Raw genomic sequence first — 24,021 nt, forward strand, 5'->3', positions numbered from 1 at the left:
CGGCCGCCCCGCCTCCCCGCCCTCCGCCGTCCAACCTGTTTGTCTGGAGCGGCCTCTGGCAGCCAGGTGCGCCCGGACGCGTCCCGAGCGAGCGAACAGCCGCGTCCCGGCCCCGGAGTGCTGGCACCCGGAGCTCCTCTCCCGGAACCTTCCTTCCTGAATCCCCGCCGCCAGGGACCCCGGCCCTCCGGGATCCACACACAGGCTCCTGGGGACCCACACGTGCCACAGAGATCCCGCCTTGCGGGGCTTAGAATGAACTCTGGGCCCTCGGCTCTGTAGCAGGCGGCGACACCATGAATGGCAACAGCGTGGCCAGGGCTCATGGCAACGGCCTGAACGGGGCTGAGGAGTTTTACTATGAGGCTCTGGAAGGGGCGCAGAACCCTGGGGGCCTCCTGCTCTCGCCAGCCGCCTTCATCAACCCTGCGCAGTACGCCAGCGTGCTGGAAGGACGCTTCAAACAGCTGCAAGGTGAGCCCCCTCCCCGGCCCGGGCCGCGCCAGGGCCAGGACGCAGCCGGGGCAGCGGGGACCACCCTGGACCGGGAGTGAGGGGCACGCAAGCGGACCTCAGATGTGTGCGCCAGGGACAGTGCTCAGAGGGGAGCAGTGCAAGGTCAGGACAGCTGGGGTGGGGACCAGATCGGACTGGCTTGAAGTCCTCTGGAAAGGCACAGGTGTGAGAGCCAGGAACCGAGTGTGGCCCAAGGCGGCCCACGGTGAACCGGGGACCCCAAAAGGCAGCCTCCTGTCAGCACGTGTGGAGGAGGCCTTCTGCGGAGACACCTCGCCTCCTCTGGATTTGGAGATGGAGCTTGGTGGGTGGGGAGGAGAGAAGAGGAGTGACCTCCCTGGGCTGCTCAGGGGGTGTCTGGCTGAATGGGAGGAAGCCATGTGTGTGGAAATTGAAAGTGTGTCAAAAGGGAGTTTGTGGCAAATCGGTCCAGGTGGAAGCTCTGCTGTGCTGACACCGCACAGATGTGTAGGTGGATCTCTGGGAGCCAGTGTTTTGTGTGTACATGAGTGTGTGTGTGTGTACACATGTTTATTATGTACACATGGGAGTGTTGGTGTCTGTGTGCACACATCTCCGTGTGCGTGCATGTGTACCTACAGTGTGTGTGTGTGTGTGTGTGTGTGTGTGTGTGTGTGTGTATGTATATGTCCCACTGCCTTGGGAAGCACCACTTTGTCTCTGGTACTTGCTTTTTTACCCACTTTCCTTCTAGCTGCCACTGTTTCCACGTCTTCCCCCTGTTAGACCTTTGCACCAACACAGCCCTCTTCATTGTCTGGGAGCTGGGCAGCGCCCACTGGGTCTAGGAGTGGCCGGCGAGCCCAGCAAACCCTGACTAAGGACCCGGAGACCCTGAAAGGCCACCCAGGGGCACTTTCCCAGGGTTCCCTGGGTGTGACCAGGCCATCCCACGCAGTCATTAGGACCCTGGAGTCGGGAAGTAAGGGTGAGGGAGGGAGATGGCAGTAGGCATGGGTGTGGCGCCCTGTTTGATGGGTGGGGTGCGCAGGAATGTGAGATTAGGGATGAGTCTCCTGGGTTTCTGTGATGCTGGTGCTGACGCGGAAGTGAAAGTGACCGCTTGCAGTGTCCTCACTCCAGATCCTCCCTGGATCCTCCATCCGTGACCGAGGCGGCGTCCAGCCACCCAAGCCTCCTCTCTCGCTCCACAGCCTAGGGTTTGTCATATTTCAAGTGTTCTTTTTCTGTGGGGCTCACAGCCTCCTCCATCAGCAGGTCCACCCATGGACCTGAACGGGGAGCATTCCCCAAAACGGTTTTCAAGACAGGTCCTAACTAACTCTGCCTTGTGTTTTCCCCCGCCGTGTTTCCTGAGTTCATTGTTTTTCCAGTTGCCAGCTTTCCAGATCTTGTTTTTCTGCTTGGCGTTTGGGTACCTTGGAATGTCTGCAGCCCTGGGCCTGCGTCTCCCTGCCGCTCGCTGAGTGAACCCAGAAGCGGGTGGTGGTGGTGTGGGGTGCCCGTAGAACACCTCCGACCCTTAGTGACCCTGCAGGACAGAGCAGAGCCGCCCTGAGGGGCTCCCAGGCTGTCATCTTCACAGGTGCAGACCGCCCGGTCTTTTCCTCACAGACACAGGCGGGGGCACACACACAAAACCTTTTGGTTGGCAGCTGAACATTTAACCACTGTGTCACCAGGCCTCAGTAGAGGCTCCCTGAGAGAGTTTTTATGATTGTTGTTGTTGTTGATATGTGCTGTCGAGTCGTTTCCGACTCATAGCGACCCTGTGCACAATAGCCCTAAACCCTGCTCTATCCTGCGCCAACCGCACCACCTCTGACACACCCATCCCAATTACCCCAGTCACTGAATCAATCCATCTCATAGAGGGTCTTCCCCTCCTGCGCTGTCCCTCAACCCTCCCAAGCATGATGTCCCTCTCCAAGGACCCGTCCCTCCTGGCAACATGTCCAAAGTATGTCAGACGAAGCCCCAGAATCCTTGCCTCCAAGGAGTAGCTTGGTTTAATCCTCTCCAAGATAAATCTATTTGTTTTCCTGGCAGTCCAGGGTACATTCAGTACCCTTCTCCAGCACCACAGCTCAAAAGCATCCACTCTCCTTCTGTCCTTCCTAGTCATTGTCCAACTCTCTGATGCATAACAAGCGATTGCAAATACCATGGCCTGTATCAGGCGCACCTTAGTCTCCAGAGAGACACTGTTGCTCCTGAGTACTTTAGAGAGGTCCCTAACAGCAGACTTTCCCATCGCGATACGCTTTTTGATTTCCTGACTGCTGGTGCCAAGACTGTGGAGCCGAGCAAACTGAAGCTGTGAACAATCTCAATCTCTTCGTCATCCATCCTGACGCTGCCATTTGGTCCAGTGGTGAGAATCTTTGTCTTCTTGACATTGAGCCTCAGTCCATACTGAAGGCTGCAGTCCTTGACCCTTCGCAGCAAGTGCATGAGGTCCTCCTCAGTTTCAGCAAGCAGGGTTGTGTCATATGAGTAAATTTCCTTACAAGTGGAATAATTTTATGTCAAGAGAGTGTCGAAGGAACACTGGTAGGGCAGTGGTTAAAGAATTTTACTGCACATCAAAACAAGGGTTCAAGAACCCCCCCCGCCCACCCCCAGCTGCTCTGCACGAGAAGTATGTGACAGTCGTTATCTGTAAAGAGTTGTTATTGTTGTTCAGTTCCGTCTAGGCAGTTCTGACAGCCAGGGATACTGAGTGGGGCTGTTCAGCGTTCCTGCCCTACAGTGTTGACAGGAGTTGGATTCCACCAGTACGGGTTTCCTTCAGGTTAAAGGAGCCCCTCTCACCTGCCTCAGGAGGCTGGCAGCCTCAGTTGAAGTCCAGTCCTTCTAATGAGCACACGGAAGGCCCGCTGCTGTGGTCGAGGCCGCACCCTGTCCTCTGTCCAGTACCCGGGAGGAACACCCACCCCTGCTTGATGCTGAGGCGTGCCTCTGGGCTCAGTCACTCCGACCACAGCTGCCCTTGCAGCTGTCATTGGCCGCAAGGAGGCCTTCATGCCAGGCCCTCAGCTCCCTGTTTCTACCCACCGTCACTTTTCTTCGGGTCAGCACACTGGCTCGGGTGAAACAGATTGCCGTTTTACAGATGAGGAAATTGAGTCTCTGAGGGGTGAAGTCACACGTCTGAGGCCTGGTGTCCCAGCTCCCGCCCCAGAGCCCTTCTCTCACATCTCGTTTTGCCCAGTTTTCCACTCATTCTTCTCAGAGTCCACTCTTGTCTCTCCCTTTTGTTCTCCTTACTCCTGAGTTTTATTCTGTTCCCTCCATTTCCCAGCTTTTCTGGACCTTCGTCTTTCATCCCCACATCATCCTTGGGCCTTTCTTCCTGGCTCTCAGTTCTGCCTCACCCCCTCCATTGCCCTCCTGGCTAGGGGCAGGCCCATCCACCGGGGTATAGGAGACAAGGATAGGAATGACCACGTGTTCCCACTGCAGATGAGCGAGAGGCCGTACAGAAGAAAACCTTCACCAAATGGGTGAACTCGCACCTGGCCCGGGTGACATGCCGCGTGGGTGACCTGTACAGCGACCTCCGGGATGGACGTAACCTCCTGCGGCTCCTTGAGGTGCTCTCTGGAGAGACTCTGGTGAGTCACAGTTTACGGGGTCACGGGAGGGGGGGTGCCCATGGAGAGATGAGGCCAACATCGAGCCAACAGAAATGGCTTCACTTTCCCAGCCCAGACGGTGACTTCACTTGGAGCAGCTTTGCTGCCCGGATTAAATAGGAGTTTGGCTTCGCGGAGGCCAGAACAGAGGCCCCATTGAAAACATTGCTTTTCCCACCCGCTCATGGTGTAGTTAATTCTCTGGGGAATCTTAATCTGCCCCAAGCCTTATCTGGAACCTCAGCTTCGGGTCCATGACCTTGGGACCAGCCATGGGGCTGTCCCTGGACTCCCCAGTGGAACCACGGGGAGGAGGGCTGAACCGGAAGACGGAGGTGACCCATGGCCCCATGACCTGCTGGCCCCTGTCTTGACAGCCCAAGCCCACCAAGGGCCGCATGCGGATCCACTGTCTGGAGAACGTGGACAAGGCGCTGCAGTTCCTGAAAGAGCAGAAGGTGCATCTAGAAAACATGGGCTCCCACGACATCGTGGATGGGAACCACCGCCTGACCCTGGGGCTGGTCTGGACCATCATCCTCCGCTTCCAGGTACAGGACCCCGGAGTCGCTCAGAGCACAGAACAGTTGGCCGGTTCCACTCCAGCAATTCTGACCGCTGGTCTGAACAACACCTAGTAGATCTGCTGCTGGCAAGTTGATCCCAGCTCATAGCAACCCTATAGGACAGAGTCGGGGTGCTCCATAGGGTTTCTGAGGCTCTTACTCTCTACTGAAGCAGATTGCCAGGCCTTTCTTCCGCAGTGTACTGGACAGATTCTAACTGTCACCTTTTCACTGAACAGCTGACTGCTTCACTGTAGAGCCACCAGGGCCTGTGTAACATGTTGTGCCATGTGTCTCCCAGTTGCCCCTGCATTTCCAGCTGGGTCCTCCTCTGTTCTTCCCAGCCCTAAGGCAAGCTCTGTTAGCTTCACCTCCCAAACCAACCTTTGGAAAAGTGCTTTCTCATGGCTGTGGCTCCCGACTCGGGGCAGCCACACCCTTCACCCAGGGCCCCTTCCACTGCCCTCCTCCCCAGCCCCACTCCAATACCTCAGATCCCTGTGCCCACAGGTGCAACATTCACTGGCTCAGACTAGAAAGGGCTCTGTCCCCGTCCTGGGCAGAGAGCGAGGACTCACCTTCCTCTCTTCCTCAGATCCAAGACATCAGCGTAGAGACAGAAGACAACAAGGAGAAGAAGTCTGCCAAGGATGCCCTGCTGCTGTGGTGCCAGATGAAGACTGCAGGGTGAGGCCCTGGGGTGGGCGTGGGGGTCCGGCCACGCTGTGCCTGTGCAGTGAGGAGGGCTGGCGTGTCCAGGAGCCACCGTTGAGACTTGGTGCGTTTGGGTGACGTTGCGTTGACCTTGGCTCACAGCACTCACTTGTGGCCGAGTCAGAGTGCTCGGTGGGTGTCCTGGGCCATAGTCTATATAAGAGCGGACCTCCTGGTCCTTCTGCAAGGAGCTGCTGGGAGATTTGAAGTGCCAGCCTTTATCATTTGAGCATCAAGGACCCCTTGAAAAGCAGGGCCCCTGGAGCTTGGCCCTTCTCCCTATTTTCCCCGCGTCTGTTGTTTGCTGCCCTTGACTGATGGTGACCCCATGCATGAGCCCCTCACCAGCCCTGGGCTTGGTCAGAGATTGGATTACTGTGGTCCACAGGGTGTTTGCTGGCCATTTTCAGAAAGAGCCGTCAGACTTGCCTCTGCTCTGCTCGTAGGTATCCCAATGTCAACGTGCACAACTTCACCACCAGCTGGAGAGACGGGCTGGCCTTCAACGCCATCGTGCATAAACACCGGTGAGAAGGCGGAAGGATCAGCCAGCATCTTGAGCTCCCGGTGCCGCCAAGGCCCTGACTCTCCCGAGTAGCAGAAAGGATGAACCCCACAGCGGCTACTAGGAGTGAATGTTCAGAGAGGAAGCAGGACATGGGGGTGTAGCACTGCTGGCACGGGGAGATGAGGCCGGGGTTTGGGAGGGGAAGCGAGGATGGCCGACAGAGGGACAGAGCAGGGGTGGGGGTTGGGACGCTCGGTCGGGTCAACACTGCTGGGTGGTTCAGGGATAAAGTAGAAGTGGACTCGCTTGTCCTCTGCAATCTTACCTGCTTTGAGTGCCTTCTCTCTCTCTCCTCCTCTCCCAGGCCAGACCTGCTGGACTTCGAGTCCCTGAAGAAGTGTAACGCCCACTACAATCTGCAGAATGCTTTCAATCTGGCCGAGAAGGAGCTGGGGCTCACCAAACTGCTGGACCCTGAAGGTGAGGGCAGAGCCGGGTGAAGGAGCGGCTGTAGGATGAGACCTCTGCCAGCACAGTGGTAAAGCACCGGCTGCTAACCAGAAGGTTGGCAGTTCGAACCCACCAGCTGCTCTGTGAGTGAGGTAGTTGGCTTCTGTAGAGTTTTACAGCTTTGGAAACCCCGTGGGACTATTCTGCTCCCTCCTGTGAGATCCCTGTGACTGACTGACTCAGGAGCAGTAAGTCTGGAAGTGTTCTCTGGGAGGTTCGATAGAGACAGTAGGCTGATTGGTTTCTGCTAGGAGCTAGAGAGAGAGAGAATGGGAGTTTTGGTTGATTAGTATGTAGGGTCTCTCTTTGTGGTGATGAAAAGGGTCTGGAAGCAGATAGTGATGGTGTTTCCACAATTTTGTGAGTGTAAAGACCACTGGATGGTGCACTTAAACAGAGAACTTTCTGATTTGTGAATTCTAACTCAATAAAACACAACTGGAGAAAAATGGTGAGAAAGGCAATATGCAGTAAGATCAGACATTACCGCTAAGTCATCACATGAATTCATTGTAGTTGTGTACCGTCCAGTCGGAACCGACCCACAGCTGACCCGCCATCAGATTTTCAGAGGCAGTTAATAGCACAGGAGGAGTTAGCCCATCCTCCGACGGAGCAGCTGGTGGATTTGAACTGTGTGCCCTTGGGATTGCAGCAGTTTCTTACTAGTAGGCCACCAGAGCTCCCTAAACTCATTGTAATCAGTATTATAAAACAAATGCACATGAATAATTGAATGGAAAAAAAGCCCAGGTTGATTTGTAAGCTTTCACTAAAATCACAATAAAAGGGGGGGGGGGAAATTCTAAAAATGTAGGAGAAAGACAGCCCCCGAAGAGAAAAGAGCCTGGGGACTCAAGGTGTACTTCGGTGTGACCCTGAGCCGCAGTGTGACTTCCCAGGGCTCCGTTTCCTCCTCTCCACAGCCCGGGCTTGGCTTACCTGCCTTAGCCTACAGGTCTGTGGTGGTGGTTGGGTGACTCATCACGACACCATGTGCAAGATGAACACGTCAGCCCTGCCCCGTCCTCAGCCATGCCGTGTGAGCTCTGCCAGCCCAGCTGCTTGAGGGGCTTCTTCCTTGCTGTCCTCTGCTTCTCCAAGCACGAGGTCCTCTTTCCTGACAACACATTCAAAGCCCACGAGATGAAGTCACACCATGCTAAGGAGCATTCCCAAGGCGTAGGGTTTGAAGCCTCATGACCTGGATGCGTCATCAGTAACTAGCATCACGGTCTGCCGACCCTGCCGTCGGGCTCCAGTGGTGCCAATCCAGGGCCGATGGTATCAGTGGTGCACGCTGGGCACCACACTAGACATTCCTTGGCTAATGTCGTGCTCACTGCCAACCCTTGGAATTGGTGCTGTTGATGCCCACCCTTGACAGAGGAATAAATGGGGCCTGTAGAGGTCAAGTGACATGCCCTCCGTCATTTGGCTAAGATTTGAACCCACCCAGCCCCTTCTCTGCATTCTCCGTCTGAGAGAGGGCAGAAGCTTGATGTGACCGACAAAGAGAAGGAAGCCGGGACTTTCGTGGGCTCACTTGATCATTTCTTCTTTCCTTTTTCCATCCAACCGAAGTTCCATCTCCTGTGCCCCCTGACTCCGAGAATGACCAAGCATCATCAGCTTGGCAGGGGACCTAGGCTGCAGCCGTAATAAATGCTTCAGCAAAGCCAAGTGCTCTGTGACTTCCCAACGCGATTTAAAAGGCTCCTCCTGCTTGTGTGTTTCCAGAGCCAGGCAGAGCGTTGTGCTGTGAGGGGCCGTGGAGTCGTTCCTCATCCGTGACGTTTCACAGCAGGCTGCCTTAGTGTGGGTCTTCCTCTTTTTTGATGACCCCGTCTGACCAAGTCTATGTTCCTACTTCAGGAATCGGCCCCTTGTAAGAGCATATGAGGCAAAGTCTCTCCATCCTCAAGCTGTTCAGGAGGCCTTCTGTTCTCCTAATCCTGCCTCTTAAAAAAAAAAAGGGAGATGGATTAAATTCTGACCTGTGGGGGCCTCAGATGTGTATCAAAGTCATACTGACCCGTAGGGTTGTCAGTGGCTTTTTCAGAAGTAGCTGCCCAGGCCTTTTTTTCTGAGGTTCCTCTGCATAGATCCAAACACTCAACTGTTTGATTAGCAGCCAAGTATGTTAACCGGTTGCCTCATCCAGGGACTCCGTCTCACCTCTAAGTAGGATAAAATCTAGACTAAAAAGAGTCTAGGGAGCTCTTATGGCCTAGTGGGTAAGGAATTACGCTGCCATCCCAAAGGCAGGTGGTTTGAATCCACCATCTGTCAGTCTCTTCCCAGGCAATTTATAGCCTCAAAAAACCTGCTGGAGGGTCAGCTGTGAGTCTGTTCCCATGCCACAGCACACACCGACAAGAGACCAGGGACTGCGATTGTGGTGTGGGGCACACAGGGTGTGGGGAGAGCTGTGGTTTGACCAGAAGGCCTCCATGGGGGGCCTTCTGGGAGTGAGATTAGAAACAGCACTGTGTTGGAACCCCAAATTCCTGGGCTCCCCTGGCTTGTCTCTGAAGATCTAGCTTAAAGAAACCTCAGTCCTACTTTATGTCTTGCTGCTCCTGAATTAGTAGACTTCTCTGACATCTTTCCAGCCCATAAATCCTGATCCATCCCCATGTGGGAATGTGGATTCTTGTCCCTCCTCTGTCCACTGGGCTCCACGTCCCCTGGGAATACCAGATATGACTTCCTGGGTGTCTGGGCTCTGTGTGGTCCTTGGTGGGCCTGCCCATTTCTAGGCGGACAGGGAGTTTTTTGGTCGCCTTTTAGTCTGAATAGCTTTGCCATTTTGCCCTGATGGAGGCCTTGGGCAGGTGGGAAGAGCCAGGGATTGGAGTTAGTGAACCCAAATGTAAGTGTCCGCCAGAAGGCAGGTTTCTAACTTACCACTGCCTGACCTGAGGGACCCTCCTCCCCAGACGTGAACGTGGACCAGCCAGATGAGAAGTCAATCATCACCTACGTGGCTACGTACTACCACTACTTCTCCAAGATGAAGGCCCTGGCTGTGGAGGGCAAAAGAATCGGCAAGGTACTCTCCCCCCTGAGCGGGAGGTATGAAGGCCCCAGGAGGCATGGTCCAGGGTCTGCAGGTCCAGCTGGGCAGGTGGAGCAGCAACCCCGGCCTCTAACAGCCTCTTCAGCCTCTCATGGCCCACCTGGCCTTTACGGCCCCCTCCTGGCCTCTCTAACACACACACATCCCTGGCCTTTCACAGTCCCCGCTGGCCTTTCACTGTCCCCCTGGCCTCTCATGGCCCCTCCAGCCTTTCACAGCCTCCCCCTAATCTCTGACAGTCCCTCTGGTCTCTCATGGCCCTTCCAGCCCCTCAGGGCCCCTCCCCGGCCTCTCCCCGTCCCTCCTCCTAGCCTCTCATGGCCCCCTTCTGGTCATTCCTGGTCCCCCCAGGCCTCTCATGGCTCTCCCAGCCTCTCACAGCCCCCCACCTTTTACGCTCCATCCACAGGTGCTGGACCACGCCCTGGAGGCGGAGCGCTTGGTGGAGAAGTACGAGTCACTGGCCTCCGAGCTGCTGCAGTGGATTGAGCAAACCATCGTGACCCTCAATGACCGGCAGCTGGCCAACTCCCTGAGCGGGGTCCAGAACCAGTTACAGTCCTTCAACTCCTACCGCACCGTGGAGAAGCCGCCCAAGTAGGTGTTCCCAGGGCTGTGTGCCCTGCTGGGCATGCCTCGTGTTTCATGCAAGGATACAAACAAATGACCAACACATCCCCTGCCATCGAGTCCTTTCTGCCTCCCGTCCATCACCTCAGATGACAGGACAGCTGCCCTGTAGGATCTCTAATTCTGTAAATCTTTGTACAAGCACGTTGCTTCATCCTCCTGCAGAATGTCTGGTCATCTTGAACCACTCACCTTTCACTTAGCAACCCAACACTTAATTCCCTGTGCCACCAAGAGTCACACTGTACTGACACACCCACAATCTCCTCTCAAAAGCTACTCTCATTCAGGCCTTCAGCTCATGACTGTGGGCTCGTGGGAGACAAAGCCTATGAGGGGACTGTCTTTTGGAAGGAAATCTGACAGTTCCTCAGTCAGTGGAGGGTCATTTCCCTTCCCTCAAAATTCCAGAAGCATCCAGATGACAGAGTGGCTCAGAGGTGTATTTTTTTTAATTAATTTTAGTGAAAGTTTACAGAGACTTAGGGTTTCTAGTCATTCATTCTTACACTTTTCTCCCTGTTCACCCTCTCCCCCAATTCACTCTTCTCCTTGAAAAGACAGAAAAACTCTTTCATTGTTATGCAATCCTTCCCCCCAAGTCCACTCCACTATGCAGCCTTCACTCTTTACTTCTTTAATGACAAGAATACCCATTCACATATCCCTTTTAAACAGTTCTCATAGGCATTTATTTTTCATATTTATTTTGCTTCTGATGAAAGTTTGCCGAACAAAACACACCCCCAACCCACCATTTCTACGTGTCCAGTTCGATGGGGCCGCTTGCCTTCTCCCTCTGCCAATCATCTCACTGTTTCTACTCAGGCTGTCTCATCACCTGTGACGTACACCGTCGTCGCCCTCCCCAGGCCTCTTATCTCTGCTGTACAGTTAGTTACTCCTGTCAATTCAGTCCATGTATATAATGATTTTAAGAGAGTGCAATACTCAAGCCATACATAGGTTCCTTACTAATTGAACTAGACTTGTTTAGTCTAGAGATGACTTTGGTTTTGTTCAGGGCTTTAAAGACTATTTCAGGTCAATAGTTCTGTGGATTTTTCTCCCATTTCAATGAGTCCAGAAAGCCTTGACTTTTTAAATATTGGAAGTTCTCTTGCCCATTTTTCTTCCTCATCTATCACATCTGTGATGAAAATATTTAGTAATGGCAGCTGGGCACTATCTAGGTCTTCTGGTCTCCTGGTGGAGTAAACAAATTGGACGTATTCATCCCGGGGCTTAGCTTTACAAAGTCATGCCCCTGCGAATGGGTTTCTAGAGTTGGCACAACCCACTCGGACAGAGTATTGGTTGGAGGTGTGTCAGTAACCCATTTCCAGCCAATGGGTAGGTGGGCTTGGCCCTGACAGGCAGTCAAGCTAGAAGCGTGGCAGTGTGGCTGGGCGTTTGCACATTGCAGAGACTCTTAGTTGTTACTGTGGTTTAGCACTGAATTTTGATTTTGTGAAAGAGTGGATAATTGCTGTTAGGTAGTTCTTTCTATACAGGACGTGGTAATGCTTCTATTGAGTTAATCGGTTTACTCTCCAGAATGAATGTTAATCCAGGAAGCATCTATTTGCTTGTAAACAGGAGAATGATCTGATAGGTCCCTTTGATCCAGGAAGGCCTTTTCTGGGCATTGTATAAGATGCTATTTTAAGGACATAGTACAAGAAAGTCAGTGACAGTATAGCCACTGAGAAGAAGGTTAAAGAAATGTGTTTGTTGACATGAAAAGATACTCATGATAGAATAAGCAGGTTACAAAACAGCAGTTTGCTATCATGAGTGTTGATTGTGAATCCAAATAAAAATGAAATTGTTGAAAAACAAACAAACAAACAAAAAACCAAACAAACAAAAAAACCCAGCAGTTTGTGGACAGCAGAAAGCTGACTGCTGAGTGAGCACATTCAAAGTGCCGGAGTTCAAGTCCTGGCTCTGCCGCCTAGCAGTTGTGAACCATGCAGGTTATTTAGCTGCTTGATGCCTCAGTCTTCTCATCAGGAAAATGGGAACTTGGAAGAGACCGTAGAGGACAGCGAGAATTAGCTGAGTTCAGACCTGTAGAGCCCTAAGTACGGGCCTGGCCATGGGCATGATAGGTAAAACCATGTACGTGCTCACATCACAGGCTCCCAGGGTGGTTTTTGATTATTCAGAAAATGAGCTTGTTTTGGTTTCCCACAATTTTCTGTTTTGGACATAAAGCGTGTCATTGCTTTTGTTATAAGAAAAGCAGCACAGGCCCCTTGAGTCAGAAAAGAGGCCGTGCGTCTCACTCCAGCCTGGTGCTCCCACAGGTTCACCGAGAAGGGGAACCTGGAGGTGCTGCTCTTTACCATCCAGAGCAAACTGCGGGCCAACAACCAGAAGGTCTACACGCCCCGCGAGGGCCGGCTCATCTCCGACATCAACAAGGTCTGCACCCCGGGACCTCCACCACCACCCTGACATCCCTCTCCCCACTGCCCACAGCCTGCCCTCGTGCCCCCACTGCTCTCTCTATCCTTGTTGTCGGTAATAACTGCTGTCAGGTTGGCTCCTGGTGACGGAGCAGACGCTGCCCGGACCTGCGCCACCCCCGTGATGGGTGCGGGTCAGAGAAGTGTGGTCCATGGGGTCTCTATTGACTGGTCTTCAGAACTAGGTGGCCAGGCCTTTCTTCCTAGTCTGTCACAGCATCCAAGACACATACAAACCTCTAGAGACAGATGGATGGCGTGTACATAAAGGGCATTGGCAGGGAATCAAACCCGGGTCTCCCGCGTGGCAAGTGAGGACTCTACAACTGTGTGTTCACGGTTGTTAATGTTATTGTGTGTTGTCAAGACCTTATAAACTCTGAGAAGACCCTCCAGAGGGGTTTTCATAGGCTGCAAATCACACAGGAGATTACCTGCCTTTCTCCTGTAAAGCATCTGGTGAATTCAAACTGCTCACCTTTGTGTTACACATGAGGCCACCAGAGCTCTACCCACAGCTGTTGTTGTTGTAATGCACATAATAAAATTCTACAGTAAGCCTTTTTCCTTGCTCAACATGCTCCAACTCACTATTTGTACTTTTTTTTTTCATTTTCACAAAACAAAAATAGAAATAAGGTTCACCCACAGTCCTGTTAGCACACCCCACACCCCCAGTGGCTTCCATGTTCCCTGGCCCGTCCAGTCCTGGTCCATAAGCATGGCACTTCGCGCATGGCTTCCTGGCACCTCCCAGCGTCTCAGGAGTCTGACCGACCACATTCCCCAGACCCAGCAGACCGAGCGGCCCCTCCCTGCCTGCCCTCTGTGTCCCCCAGTGCTGAGTCCGTCCCGCCCACAGGCCTGGGAGCGGCTGGAGAAGGCCGAGCATGAACGGGAGCTGGCCCTGCGCACGGAACTGATCCGCCAGGAGAAGCTGGAGCAGTTGGCAGCACGCTTTGACCGCAAGGCGGCCATGAGGGAGACCTGGCTGAGCGAGAACCAGCGCCTCGTGTCCCAGGTACCACGCGGGGTTCCCAGGATGGCCAGAGTGGTCCAGGAGAAATGGACACCCTGTCTACACCCTGTCTCCCTGATGGAGACAAAAACGTGATCTCCAAATCCAGGGTCCAGAAGCTGGGGCCGGGGGAGGGGTTAACGAGACCCGACAGGATGGGGTGAGAGTAGAGAACGCTGAGGCCTGACTCCTGGGGGCACCTGCAGCGGGTGCTGTGGGCACAGTAGGCTGTCCCCGCGTCCCCTGACCTGCACACTCCGACCCCATCGCAGGATAACTTCGGGCTGGAGCTGGCAGCCGTGGAGGCCGCGGTGCGGAAGCACGAGGCCATCGAGACGGACATCGTGGCCTACAGCGGCCGGGTGCAGGCGGTGGACGCCGTGGCCGCAGAGCTGGCCGCCGAACACTACCACGACATCAAGCGCATCGCCGCGCGCCAGCACAACGTGGCGCGGCTCTGGGACTTCCTGCGGCAGATGGTGGCCGCCCGGCGCGGGCGGCTGCTGCTCAACCTGGAGCTGCAGAAGGTGCTTCAGGACCTGCTGTACCTCATGGACTGGACGGAGGAGATGAGGGTACGTGGGGGGCAAGGGAGGCCAACAGACAGGTCGCTGTTCCTGGGGGGCAGCGTTCTAGGGAGAGAGACTGAAACCCACCGGCACTGAGTCAGTTCTGACTGCACACACCCCTGTCGGTCAGAGTCAAGCTCCTGGAGGGTGTGTTCCCAGAGGCCGATTACCACCTCTTCCACTCTAGGAGCAGCTGGTGGATTTGAACCACTTACCTTTGGTTTTGCAGTTGAGCACTTTAACCACTAGGGCCCCTTGGAAGGAAGCAGAGCAAGTATAATAAATAAGATCCAAGTAGTGACAGTAGCTCTAAGGAGCTGGGCGATCAGAGAATCTAAAGCAGAAAATCTAAAATGTCGCTTAGGTCAAGGCCAGGGTCATCACTAAGGGCCAATGGGGGAGAGCTGAGAACAGAACATTCTGGAAAGAAGAACTAGCAGGGCAAAGGCCCTAGACTTGTCCGAGGGAGGGATGTTTGAGATCAGAAGGCAGGCCCATTTGGCTGGGGTGTGAAGAGGTGGGGCGGTGGAGGGAGGTAAGAGGGAAGCTTCCCTGGGATGTCAGGAGCGTGAGTCTTAACTCCCTCACTCCTGTTAAGTGGGTTCCGACTCATAGTGACTGTCCCATCCCAACCCGGTTTCCGAGGCTGTGAACTGTGAGGGGAGGAGACTGCCCGTCATTCTCCCAGTGCGTGGCCGGTGGACTTGAACTGCCCGAATGTGAAGCCTGTGGGTTTAGCAATGCATCTTGCTGTAGAGTTCACCACCTGAGCACCCTAGAGTAACCGGGAGTAACAGCAACAACTGGTGGCCTAGTGGCAAGAAGCTGCACTGCAGTCCCAGAAGGATGCTGTTCAAATCCCCTAGATGCTCTGCTGGAGAAGGAGGGGCAATCTCCTCCTGTACCAGTCAGATCCGATTTGATGGTATACACACAAAAAATAATAAAGTAAAATAAAATGTAAAACAAAACAAAAAAACCCACAGAGTAACAGGGAGCATTTAGTGCTCAGGGAGCTCGGCTGGTGGAGGAGAGGTGGTTCTGACTTGACGTTTTCCGAAAGGTCACTTTAGTTTTAGTATGTGAGGGAGGATTGTGGGCCGCCAGCAGGAGAACAGAGGTAGTGGGTGGCAAGGCCGTCGTCTAGGCCCAAGACGCACATCAGGACAGGTTGAGGGTGGCCAGGCAGCAGTAACTCTGGGGCTGAGAGGTTGAGTCAGTGCTGAGATTCCGGGATTGGTTTGGGAAGAAAGTCTGTCTAAGGGTGGGGAACTGGAGGCAAGTCGCCCGGCTGGCTGGGGCAGGTGTGCTCTCTGGGTGCAACCACCTGGAGCTGCATGCAGGAGGTGTCAGGGTCCGCTGCGTGTCCCCTCAGGGCCGGCTGCAGTCTCAGGACCTGGGCAAGCACCTGGCCGGGGTGGAGGACCTGCTGCAGCTGCACCAGCTGGTGGAGGCCGACATCGCCGTGCAGGCTGAGCGGGTGAAGGCTGTCAGTGCCTCCGCACTGCGCTTCTGTGACTCCGAGAAAGGTGAGTGCCCAGAGCAGGGGGACGGAGAGGCAGCAAGTCAAACCAGGGGGACGGAGGAGGGGGACGCCTGAGGCTATGACTGACCGGTAGGGGGACAGGGAGGGAGGGATCACGGAAACCTGGGGCCGAGGTCGGTGCAGGGAGGAGGGGGGCCCAGTTAGAACAGAGAGGGATAGGGAGGAGTAGAGCAGAAGTCCAACTCTTGACCCCCAGCTGTAACTCTTCCAGAGTACAAACCCTGCGACCCTCAGCTGGTGTCAGATCGGGTAGCAGCGCTGGAGCAGAGCTATGAGGCGCTGTGCAAGCTGGCAGCCGAGCGCCGAGCCCGCCTGGAGGAGTCCCGGCGCCTCTGGCGCTTCCTCTGGGAGGTGGGCGAGGCCGAGGCCTGGGTGCGGGAGCAGCAGCACCTTCTGGCCTCCGCTGACACTGGCCGTGACCTGACCGGCGCCCTTCGCCTGCTCAACAAGCACACAGCCCTGAGGGGTGAGATGAGCGGCCGCCTGGGGCCCCTGAAGCTCATCCTGGAGCAGGGCCAGCAGCTGGTGGCTGAGGGCCACCCCGGGGCCGGGCAGGCGGCTGCCCGCGCGGCTGAGCTCCAAGCCCAGTGGGAGCGGCTGGAGGCCCTGGCTGAGGAGCGGGCCCAGCGGTTGGCCCAGGCCGCCAGCCTCTACCAGTTCCAGGCGGACGCCAACGACATGGAAGCCTGGCTGGTGGACGCGCTGCGGCTGGTGTCCAGCCCCGAGCTGGGGCATGACGAGTTCTCCACGCAGGCCCTGGCCAGGCAGCATCGGGCACTGGAGGAGGAGATCCGTGGCCACCGGCCCACGCTGGATGCCCTGAAAGAGCAGGCAGCGGCCCTGCCCCCCTCCGTGACCTGTGCCCCCGAGGTGCAGGGCAGGGTGCCCACTCTGGAGCAGCAGTATGAGGAGCTGCAGGCCCGGGCAGGCGGGCGGGCACGGGACCTGGAGGCAGCCCTGGCGCTCTACACCATGCTCAGTGAGGCGGGGGCCTGCGGACTGTGGGTCGAGGAGAAGGAGCAGTGGCTCAACGGGCTGGCGCTGCCCGAGCGGTTGGAGGACCTGGAAGTGGTGCAGCAAAGGTAGGGCCTCCCTGGCTCCCCCAGGACCTCCACAGTGAGAGGTGATGGGGCCCAATCTGCCCCAGGAGCTCTTGCTACATCTCTTTGAGCTTTAGGGGTTGTCTAGTTTGGATTTGGGTAGCCCTGGGCAAGGTGTAAACTGTTGACACACTAGGCTACTGACTGAGGTCTTAGATTGGAGGCTTTCTCCCAGAAACACCTAGGAAGAAAGGCCTGGCAATCTGCGTATAAAAAAATCAGCTACTGAAAACCCTGTGGAGCACAGCTGTGTGTGCTCTGACACACGAGGGGTCTGTATGAGTCTGAGTCAAACCAATGGCCCCTGATGGTGGTTTTTATTTTAATGAAGAACGTCAGACAGAGGCCAAAATGAATGAATGAAGGAAGGAACGAGTGGGTCCCCGTAGGCCTGTTCTCTGGATTGTGTAATTAGCAGGCTCTTGTTCTGTTTGCCTCATCTCCCTCTCTTAAAGCAAAGCCCCAACATTTTCAGTTCACCCCTGTGTTCTTCAGGATGCATCCTTGAAGAAATATTTGGAAGTCTTAAACATATGTGATTTTTTTTTAATAATTACGTATGTGAACTTGAAAGAGCAGAGAATGTAAAGTGATAAGATTTTTAGGCAGATATTGGCTTAAACCCACTGCCGTTGAAGGAATTCCAGCCCCCCAGGGCAGAGTAGAATTACCCCATAGGATTAACTGCTCAGACAAAATGTTTTGTTTCCAGAACACTAAATCTTGAACTACTTTCGCGAGGACATTTTTCTTATAGAACCCACGATATGATCATCATATAGACAAAATTAGCAATTCCTTGATAGCATCTACCTCTCAGTCTATAATCAGATTTTCTTGGCGGTTTTAAAAATGATTGCTTTTTAAAGAGAATCTCTTGCAGATATCAGAAACTACAACCCTGGGGCCAACACTTAGCCATTGCCTATTTTTGTAAAGAAAATTTTAATCTAATACAGCCATGCCCTTTCCTATCTATGCTGCTCACGGCTGCTTTTCTGAGACAACAGCAAAGCTGAATAACTGTAGCAGAGACCATCTGGTCTACAAAGCCAGAAGATTGACCATCTGACCCTTTACAGAGAAAAAAAAAATTACCATCTCTTGTCCTATTAGAATGTAAAATATTCCCCAGGACAAGCTACACATTGCATCTTTATCACTTTAACAAATATTTTTGGTCATTATGTCATTATTTCAGAAAAGAGAGGCTCTGGTGGTGCGCTCTCTGCGAGGGTTTAATTGACCTGATGTGCAGATGCTCCTGGCCGTTAACTTCCTCTTTTTAAAGGAACTCTATTGCTAGATGATTATTTTCCAACCAGTTTTGGGACAAGTGGGGACTTTACTCTCAGACACAGGGAATCTTGTAGGCTACAAGGGGCAGAGATCCCTGTGACTAAGCCTCCTGTGGAAGCAGGGGCTTTCTCGTGGGAGTTTGAGGGAGAGGCTTCATACGATCCACTCAGGCTCAGTTCCTCTGTCTCCTCAGGTTCGAAACCCTGGAGCCTGAGATGAACGCCCTTGCAGCTCGAATTACCGCCGTCAATGACATTGCCGAGCAGCTGCTGAAGGCCAACCCCCCAAGCAAAGAGAGCATTGTGGACACCCAGAAGCAGCTCAATCACAGGTAGGTCTGAAGAGGGCCGGAATGGACCGCAGAGAACGGGTGCAGCAGGGTAGGATGTAGAGGCCGTAACTGAAAGAGCATTTGAGGTTCATCCTCTCCAGGGTCTCCCTAGTCCCTGTCAGCCCATCAGTCTGGCCTTTTTATAAGAAGCTGGATTTTATTCTGCATTTTCATCCCATCTTATTTGTGACCATGCATTGGATTCCTGGTGGTAGCCAAGCACCCTCTACTTCTATCCTCAGGTTAGATGAGGTCATAGCTCTTGCAGGCTATTTTAAGTCCATTTTTATAGTATATACATAATAACCAAAAGGTAGAAACAGTCCAAATGTCCATCAGCCAACCAATAGTAAGCCCTATGTTGTCTTCCATTCCATGGGCGATTGATTATTTAGCCTTTAAGAGGAATAAAATTCCAATGCATTCTGTATTGTAGATAAACCTAGGAAATCCTTTTGAGTCAAAGAAGGCAGACATGAGAGACCATAGAGTATACGATTTCATTTTTGTGAAATGTCTAGAATAGAGAACTCCTCAGAGGTGGAAGCAGAATCATGGTTTTCAGGGGCTGAGGAGGCAGCAGAGGGAATGACTGTTTAGGGGGTTGTAGTGTTTCCTTTTCAGAGAATATGTGTTCAGGGTCTTGATAATGGTGATGGTCACACAGTATTGTGACCGCACTAAATGCCACTGAAGTGCAAGGGAGCGAGGAGAAAACGTGTGCCTGTGTTTGGAAAGCTGCCTTAGGAAGAAATAGAAACCATCGCTGCTCTTCTACATTTCAAAATTATTCAAGCGGTAGATTTTATGGTACGTGCATTTTGCCATAATTTAAAAATAGAAGAAGGTGGGTAAAGTACAGCAAGGCGAAGAGAGGTCAGAAGACGCTTCGGAACCTACCTGGCTGAGGCCGGGAAGCTGAGCAAATCCAAACTCCCTCATTTCCCCTCAGGTGGCAGCAGTTTCGTTCCCTGGCAGATGGCAAAAAGGCAGCACTGACATCGGCCTTGAGTATCCAGAACTATCACTTAGAATGCACAGAGACCCAGGCCTGGATGAGAGAAAAGACCAAAGTCATTGAGTCCACCCAGGGTCTGGGCAATGACCTGGCTGGGGTGCTGGCACTGCAGCGTAAGCTGGCTGGCACTGAGCGGGACTTGGAGGCCATTGCTGCCCGGGTGAGTGAGCTGACACGAGAAGCAAACGCCCTGGCCTCTAGCCATCCAGCCCAAGCCGCTGCCATCAATGCCCGTCTGGGAGAGGTACAAGCCGGCTGGGAGGACCTAAGGGCTACCATGCGCCGTCGAGAAGAGTCTCTGGGTGAAGCACGGCGACTGCAGGACTTCCTACGCAGCTTGGATGACTTCCAGGCTTGGCTAGGCCGCACACAGACTGCTGTGGCCTCTGAAGAAGGGCCAGCCACCCTGCCCGAAGCAGAGGCCCTCTTGGCCCAACACGCAGGCCTACGAGGAGAGGTGGAGCGGGCCCAGAGCGAATACAGCCGACTGCGGGCCTTGGGTGAGGAGGTGACCCGGGACCAGGCCGATCCCCAGTGCCTCTTCTTACGGCAGCGACTGGAAGCCCTGGGCACCGGCTGGGAGGAGCTGGGCCGCATGTGGGAGAGCCGGCAAGGTCGCCTGGCCCAGGCCCATGGCTTCCAGGGGTTCCTGCGGGATGCTCGCCAGGCTGAGGGAGTGCTCAGCAGCCAGGTGAGAGCCCAGAGAATGGGGGCAAAGTTCCATCCTGAAAGAAGAGGGAAATTGGAACCAGGGGCAGTGATGGACCTGCTAGGAAGAAATGCTAGTGTGTAGAGTATTTGCAGAAACAAAACATGTTAGAAAACAAGAGAGTGGAAGAAAAAAAAATGATGTAGCTATAGCTTGCCAAAGCTGACTTAGGAAGAAATAGAAATCGAAATCCTGGCTAGTCATAGCTCTGATGGCTTAGATCGTAGGGAGCTGTTGCACTGTAACCCGAAGGTGGTGCCTCTCTGGTGGTTCATATCCACCCGCAGTTCTGCAGGAGTTAAGGTGGACAATCTCTTCATGAATGATTGACAGTCTCCAAAAGCCTGCTGGAGGGTCAGCTGTGAGTCAATTCCAGTTTGAAGGCACTGAGTGACTCAATAACTAGAAAGAAAATAGAACAGAAACCCGGGCTCTTAAGAGCCCTGCAGTGCCACCTCCCTTGTAACCTTCTGAGCTGATCCATCATTTTCAGGTACCCTGACTCAATTTATTTTCTGAATTAGACACTTTACCCCGTCCAGGCCACCCTGTCCCCAGTTGTCCCCTTCTTAGATGTGTCTTCTAGATAGGTTCTTTCTGAGTAGCTCTGTTCTCCCCCAAGCCTGACTTGTGCTTTGAGCTGCAAATATCCCCTCCCACACAGGAATACGTTCTCTCTCACACGGAGATGCCAGGGACACTCCAGGCTGCCGATGCTGCCATAAAAAAACTGGAAGATTTCATGAGCACCATGGATGCCAATGGGGAGCGCATCCGTGGGCTCCTAGAGTCTGGGCGTCAGTTGGTGTCTGAGGGCAACATCCATGCAGAGAAGATCCAAGAGAAGGCAGACTCCATCGAGAGGAGGTATGATGATGGCGGTAGGTGACTGAGGGGCCTGAGAGGGAAATACATAGAAACAGTGACCTCAAAGATGGAGAACGTGGCCCACAGACACCAACAGAGCAGAGAGAGAGGAGCTGACAAAAAGGGAGGTGGAAGGACCAAGTGGCTGGAGAAGAATGAAGCCATGGGACAGGAGAGTCTGCCTCCGTTTGCGCTAGACAAAGCAAAGTCTGTGGGGAAGCTGGGCACTGGAATCAGGTCTCCTGGGGTGCCCTGTAGTGTTGCAGACCGAGGGTAAAGTATTTTCATAATTATTAATAATGAGACAGACAACCAAGAATGAGATAAAACAGAATAAAGACAGGGGGCCAGCAGTTCTCGACTGAAGACCCCCCCCTTCCAGCTTCCCTGTATCTTTATTGAAAATTATCAGGAAGTAAATCACAAAGAGCATTCAGTGCAAATGAAGCCAGGCTCTTTCTATTGAAAACCTTCTGCTTGACTGAGGAGGGAGGGGTCAGCGAATACAATGCAAGAACCCGGTAAACCCTTAAGGATCGCCTTAGTGCCTCAGTGTGAACTCCAGCTGGTACCTGAATAGGTTTATTACAAATATTTAGTATTGGCTTCCCAGTGCTGTTGAGCTGTTGAAAGGGATAGCCTCATTGCAGGAGGACTGAAGATTTCTAGAGTTATTGAGACGTTTATAACCATGTATATTAGATATAAAAAAGAGTGCGAGGGTGTGAGGGAGAGAAAGAAAGGAATTGGTCCCAAGAAACGAATAGGCCTGAGAGGGACACCAAGTGACCCAGCAGCATGGCATGCAGACAGGGTCCAAATGGAATGCAGGCAGTTTGGGTGGTTTCCTTTTTATAGGGGTCTTGGGGAGGACCAAGATGGTACTTCTTGGAAGTTGGTGTGTTAATTTAGTTAGGTTTTAGCTGTGTGTGTGTGTGTGTGTGTGTGTGTGTGTGTGTGTGTGTGTTTGCTTGTTTGTTTGTTTTCTCAAGCTCAGATTCTTATCAGGATCCATTGTTTGGTCTGGTCCTTGATGACCAGCTCAGGTGTTCTTAAGTTTCTCAGGAAGTGGTCAAACTTGGGGGTGGTGGGGCAACTGCCATATTCTCCCTTCAATGTACCTGTAAGTTCAAGGCTTTTCACCAAGGGCTGTCATTGCAGACACAAGAAGAACCAAGAAGACGTGCAGCAGCTTCTGAGTCGGCTTCGGGACAACCGCGAGCAGCAGCATTTCTTACAAGATTGCCAGGAGGTGAAGCTCCCAGCTGACACCCCCTCCCCAGCTTTCCCCGTACTGCTCTGCTCTGAGCCTGGAATAAGTCCGTCATGATGTCACCTGAGCCCCTTGAGGGCCTCCCCCCACATCCCCAGCCGCCCAGGTCCACCACTTCTCCCAGCCTGGCCCCTCACTCTTCCCTTCCCTCTGGAGTGTTCCCTGGGCCCTTCTTCATTCCTGCTTTGTGTTTGGTCCAGCTGAAACTCTGGATTGATGAGAAGATGCTGACCGCCCAGGACGTGTCCTATGACGAGGCCCGCAACCTGCACACCAAGTGGCAGAAGCATCAGGCTTTCATGGCCGAGCTGGCCGCTAACAAGGACTGGTTGGACAAGGTGGACAAGGTGAGGGGCGCCGTGGGAGGAGCCGGAAGGGAGCCTTGGGGCCACCTCTCCAGGCAGGGTCCTGGGTGCACTCCCAGAGCCAGTCCTGGAGACAGGGATCGTGGAATCTCTGGAGCCACAGCTCCAGGTAGAAAGTTTTAGGACCTGGGGACAGAGGTCTCAGGTCTGCGGGACAGTCGCTCCAGTCCTGTGAGAAAGTCTAAATTGGTAGGAAGTCACCTTTCAACCTTGGTAAACACGGCTACTATTGCTGGTTCCGGAAGAAGACAACACTCTTCAGCAAGAGTCAGCAAACTTTCCTGAATGGCCATTTAGTAGATCTTTTGACTGCGGGCCGTGCGGTCTTTCCTGTGATTACTCAACTCTAGCTGGGGCTGGTGCGGTGTTAGGCAGGGTTCTGCTCTGTCATGAATGAAGTCACTCTGAACTGGCACCAGTTCAACAGCACCTAACAGCACCACTCCAGGTTACACGGTAGCACAAAAGCAGCCCTGGACAGCATGTCAACAGATGGGCTTGGCTCTGAGTAAAACTTGATTTACAGAAACAGGTGGTGGGCTTGATCCAGCCCCTAGGTTGTCGTCTCCTGCCCCGTGCTTTCGAGTCTTGCCTTTCTTGGTATTTGGTCTGCTGCCGCCTCTTCTTCAGGAGCCGAGGCCAGTGCGCATTTCTTTCTACTCAGCAAGGTTTTCTGGAGAAATTATATAGACTCAGCATTCTTCTAGGCTCTCCGAGTTGTAAGAAAAGACACTTTAATTCCCTCAAGGACATGATGGTTGGGCAGAGGAGGAGGCTGGTGTGGATCCCGTTTTTCCATTTGCTCAGCAGTTATTTACTGGACAGTGCATGGTGGACACTCTTGACCACTAACTGAAAGGTTGGCAGCTGTACTCTGCCAGGGAGCTGTTGCGAGTTTGCTTTTTCTTGCTTTGTTTACTCCTCGCGTGGAATTGTACCAGCATTGAGGAGGATGAAGGTGAGTCCATTGGAGGCTCCACCCTCAAAGCATGACACCAGTGCCAGGAGATGACCCACGTACACTAGTAACTAAGGTGACTCCTGAACAGATATGAGGATTGTCGTAAGAGACCCCAGTGCTGCCTCAGTGCTGCAGAGAGAGGAGAGGTGGGAGTCCCAGGAGCAGGAGTGTGCAGGAAAGTGTGAAGGTCAGGCAGGATTGAGACAGGCAGAGGACGGGGGAGAAGATGAAAAATAACATGGAAAAGACCAGAGGTGAGGAGGTGGGCTGCCTGTGTGAGGTGAGGAGGTGGGATACCTGTGTGAGGTGAGGAGGTGGGCTGCCTGTGTGAGGTGAGGAGGTGGG

At 53.5% G+C, this 24,021-nt stretch overlaps 1 protein-coding gene across 1 annotated transcript in view; it reads left to right on the forward strand.

The window, feature by feature from the left end:
* SPTBN2 (spectrin, beta, non-erythrocytic 2) overlaps positions 1-24,021 on the forward strand; it is a 49,284-nt gene that overhangs the window by 6,579 nt on the left and 18,684 nt on the right. Inside the window, exons 2-18 of the mRNA XM_006893272.1 lie at positions 3,964-4,115; positions 4,514-4,687; positions 5,298-5,389; positions 5,863-5,943; positions 6,289-6,404; positions 9,377-9,489; positions 9,926-10,113; positions 12,459-12,576; positions 13,483-13,641; positions 13,911-14,213; positions 15,583-15,736; positions 15,965-16,835; positions 18,346-18,483; positions 19,436-20,192; positions 20,875-21,077; positions 22,239-22,329; positions 22,551-22,697. Coding sequence (XP_006893334.1) covers positions 3,964-4,115; positions 4,514-4,687; positions 5,298-5,389; positions 5,863-5,943; positions 6,289-6,404; positions 9,377-9,489; positions 9,926-10,113; positions 12,459-12,576; positions 13,483-13,641; positions 13,911-14,213; positions 15,583-15,736; positions 15,965-16,835; positions 18,346-18,483; positions 19,436-20,192; positions 20,875-21,077; positions 22,239-22,329; positions 22,551-22,697 — 3,857 coding nt within the window. The remainder of the gene's footprint in view (positions 1-3,963; positions 4,116-4,513; positions 4,688-5,297; positions 5,390-5,862; positions 5,944-6,288; positions 6,405-9,376; positions 9,490-9,925; positions 10,114-12,458; positions 12,577-13,482; positions 13,642-13,910; positions 14,214-15,582; positions 15,737-15,964; positions 16,836-18,345; positions 18,484-19,435; positions 20,193-20,874; positions 21,078-22,238; positions 22,330-22,550; positions 22,698-24,021) is intronic.

This window comes from Elephantulus edwardii, unplaced genomic scaffold (genome assembly GCF_000299155.1).
Source record: "Elephantulus edwardii isolate Elephantulus edwardi_28Jun2011 unplaced genomic scaffold, EleEdw1.0 scaffold00126, whole genome shotgun sequence".
In the NCBI taxonomy this organism is placed as follows: domain Eukaryota; kingdom Metazoa; phylum Chordata; class Mammalia; order Macroscelidea; family Macroscelididae; genus Elephantulus; species Elephantulus edwardii.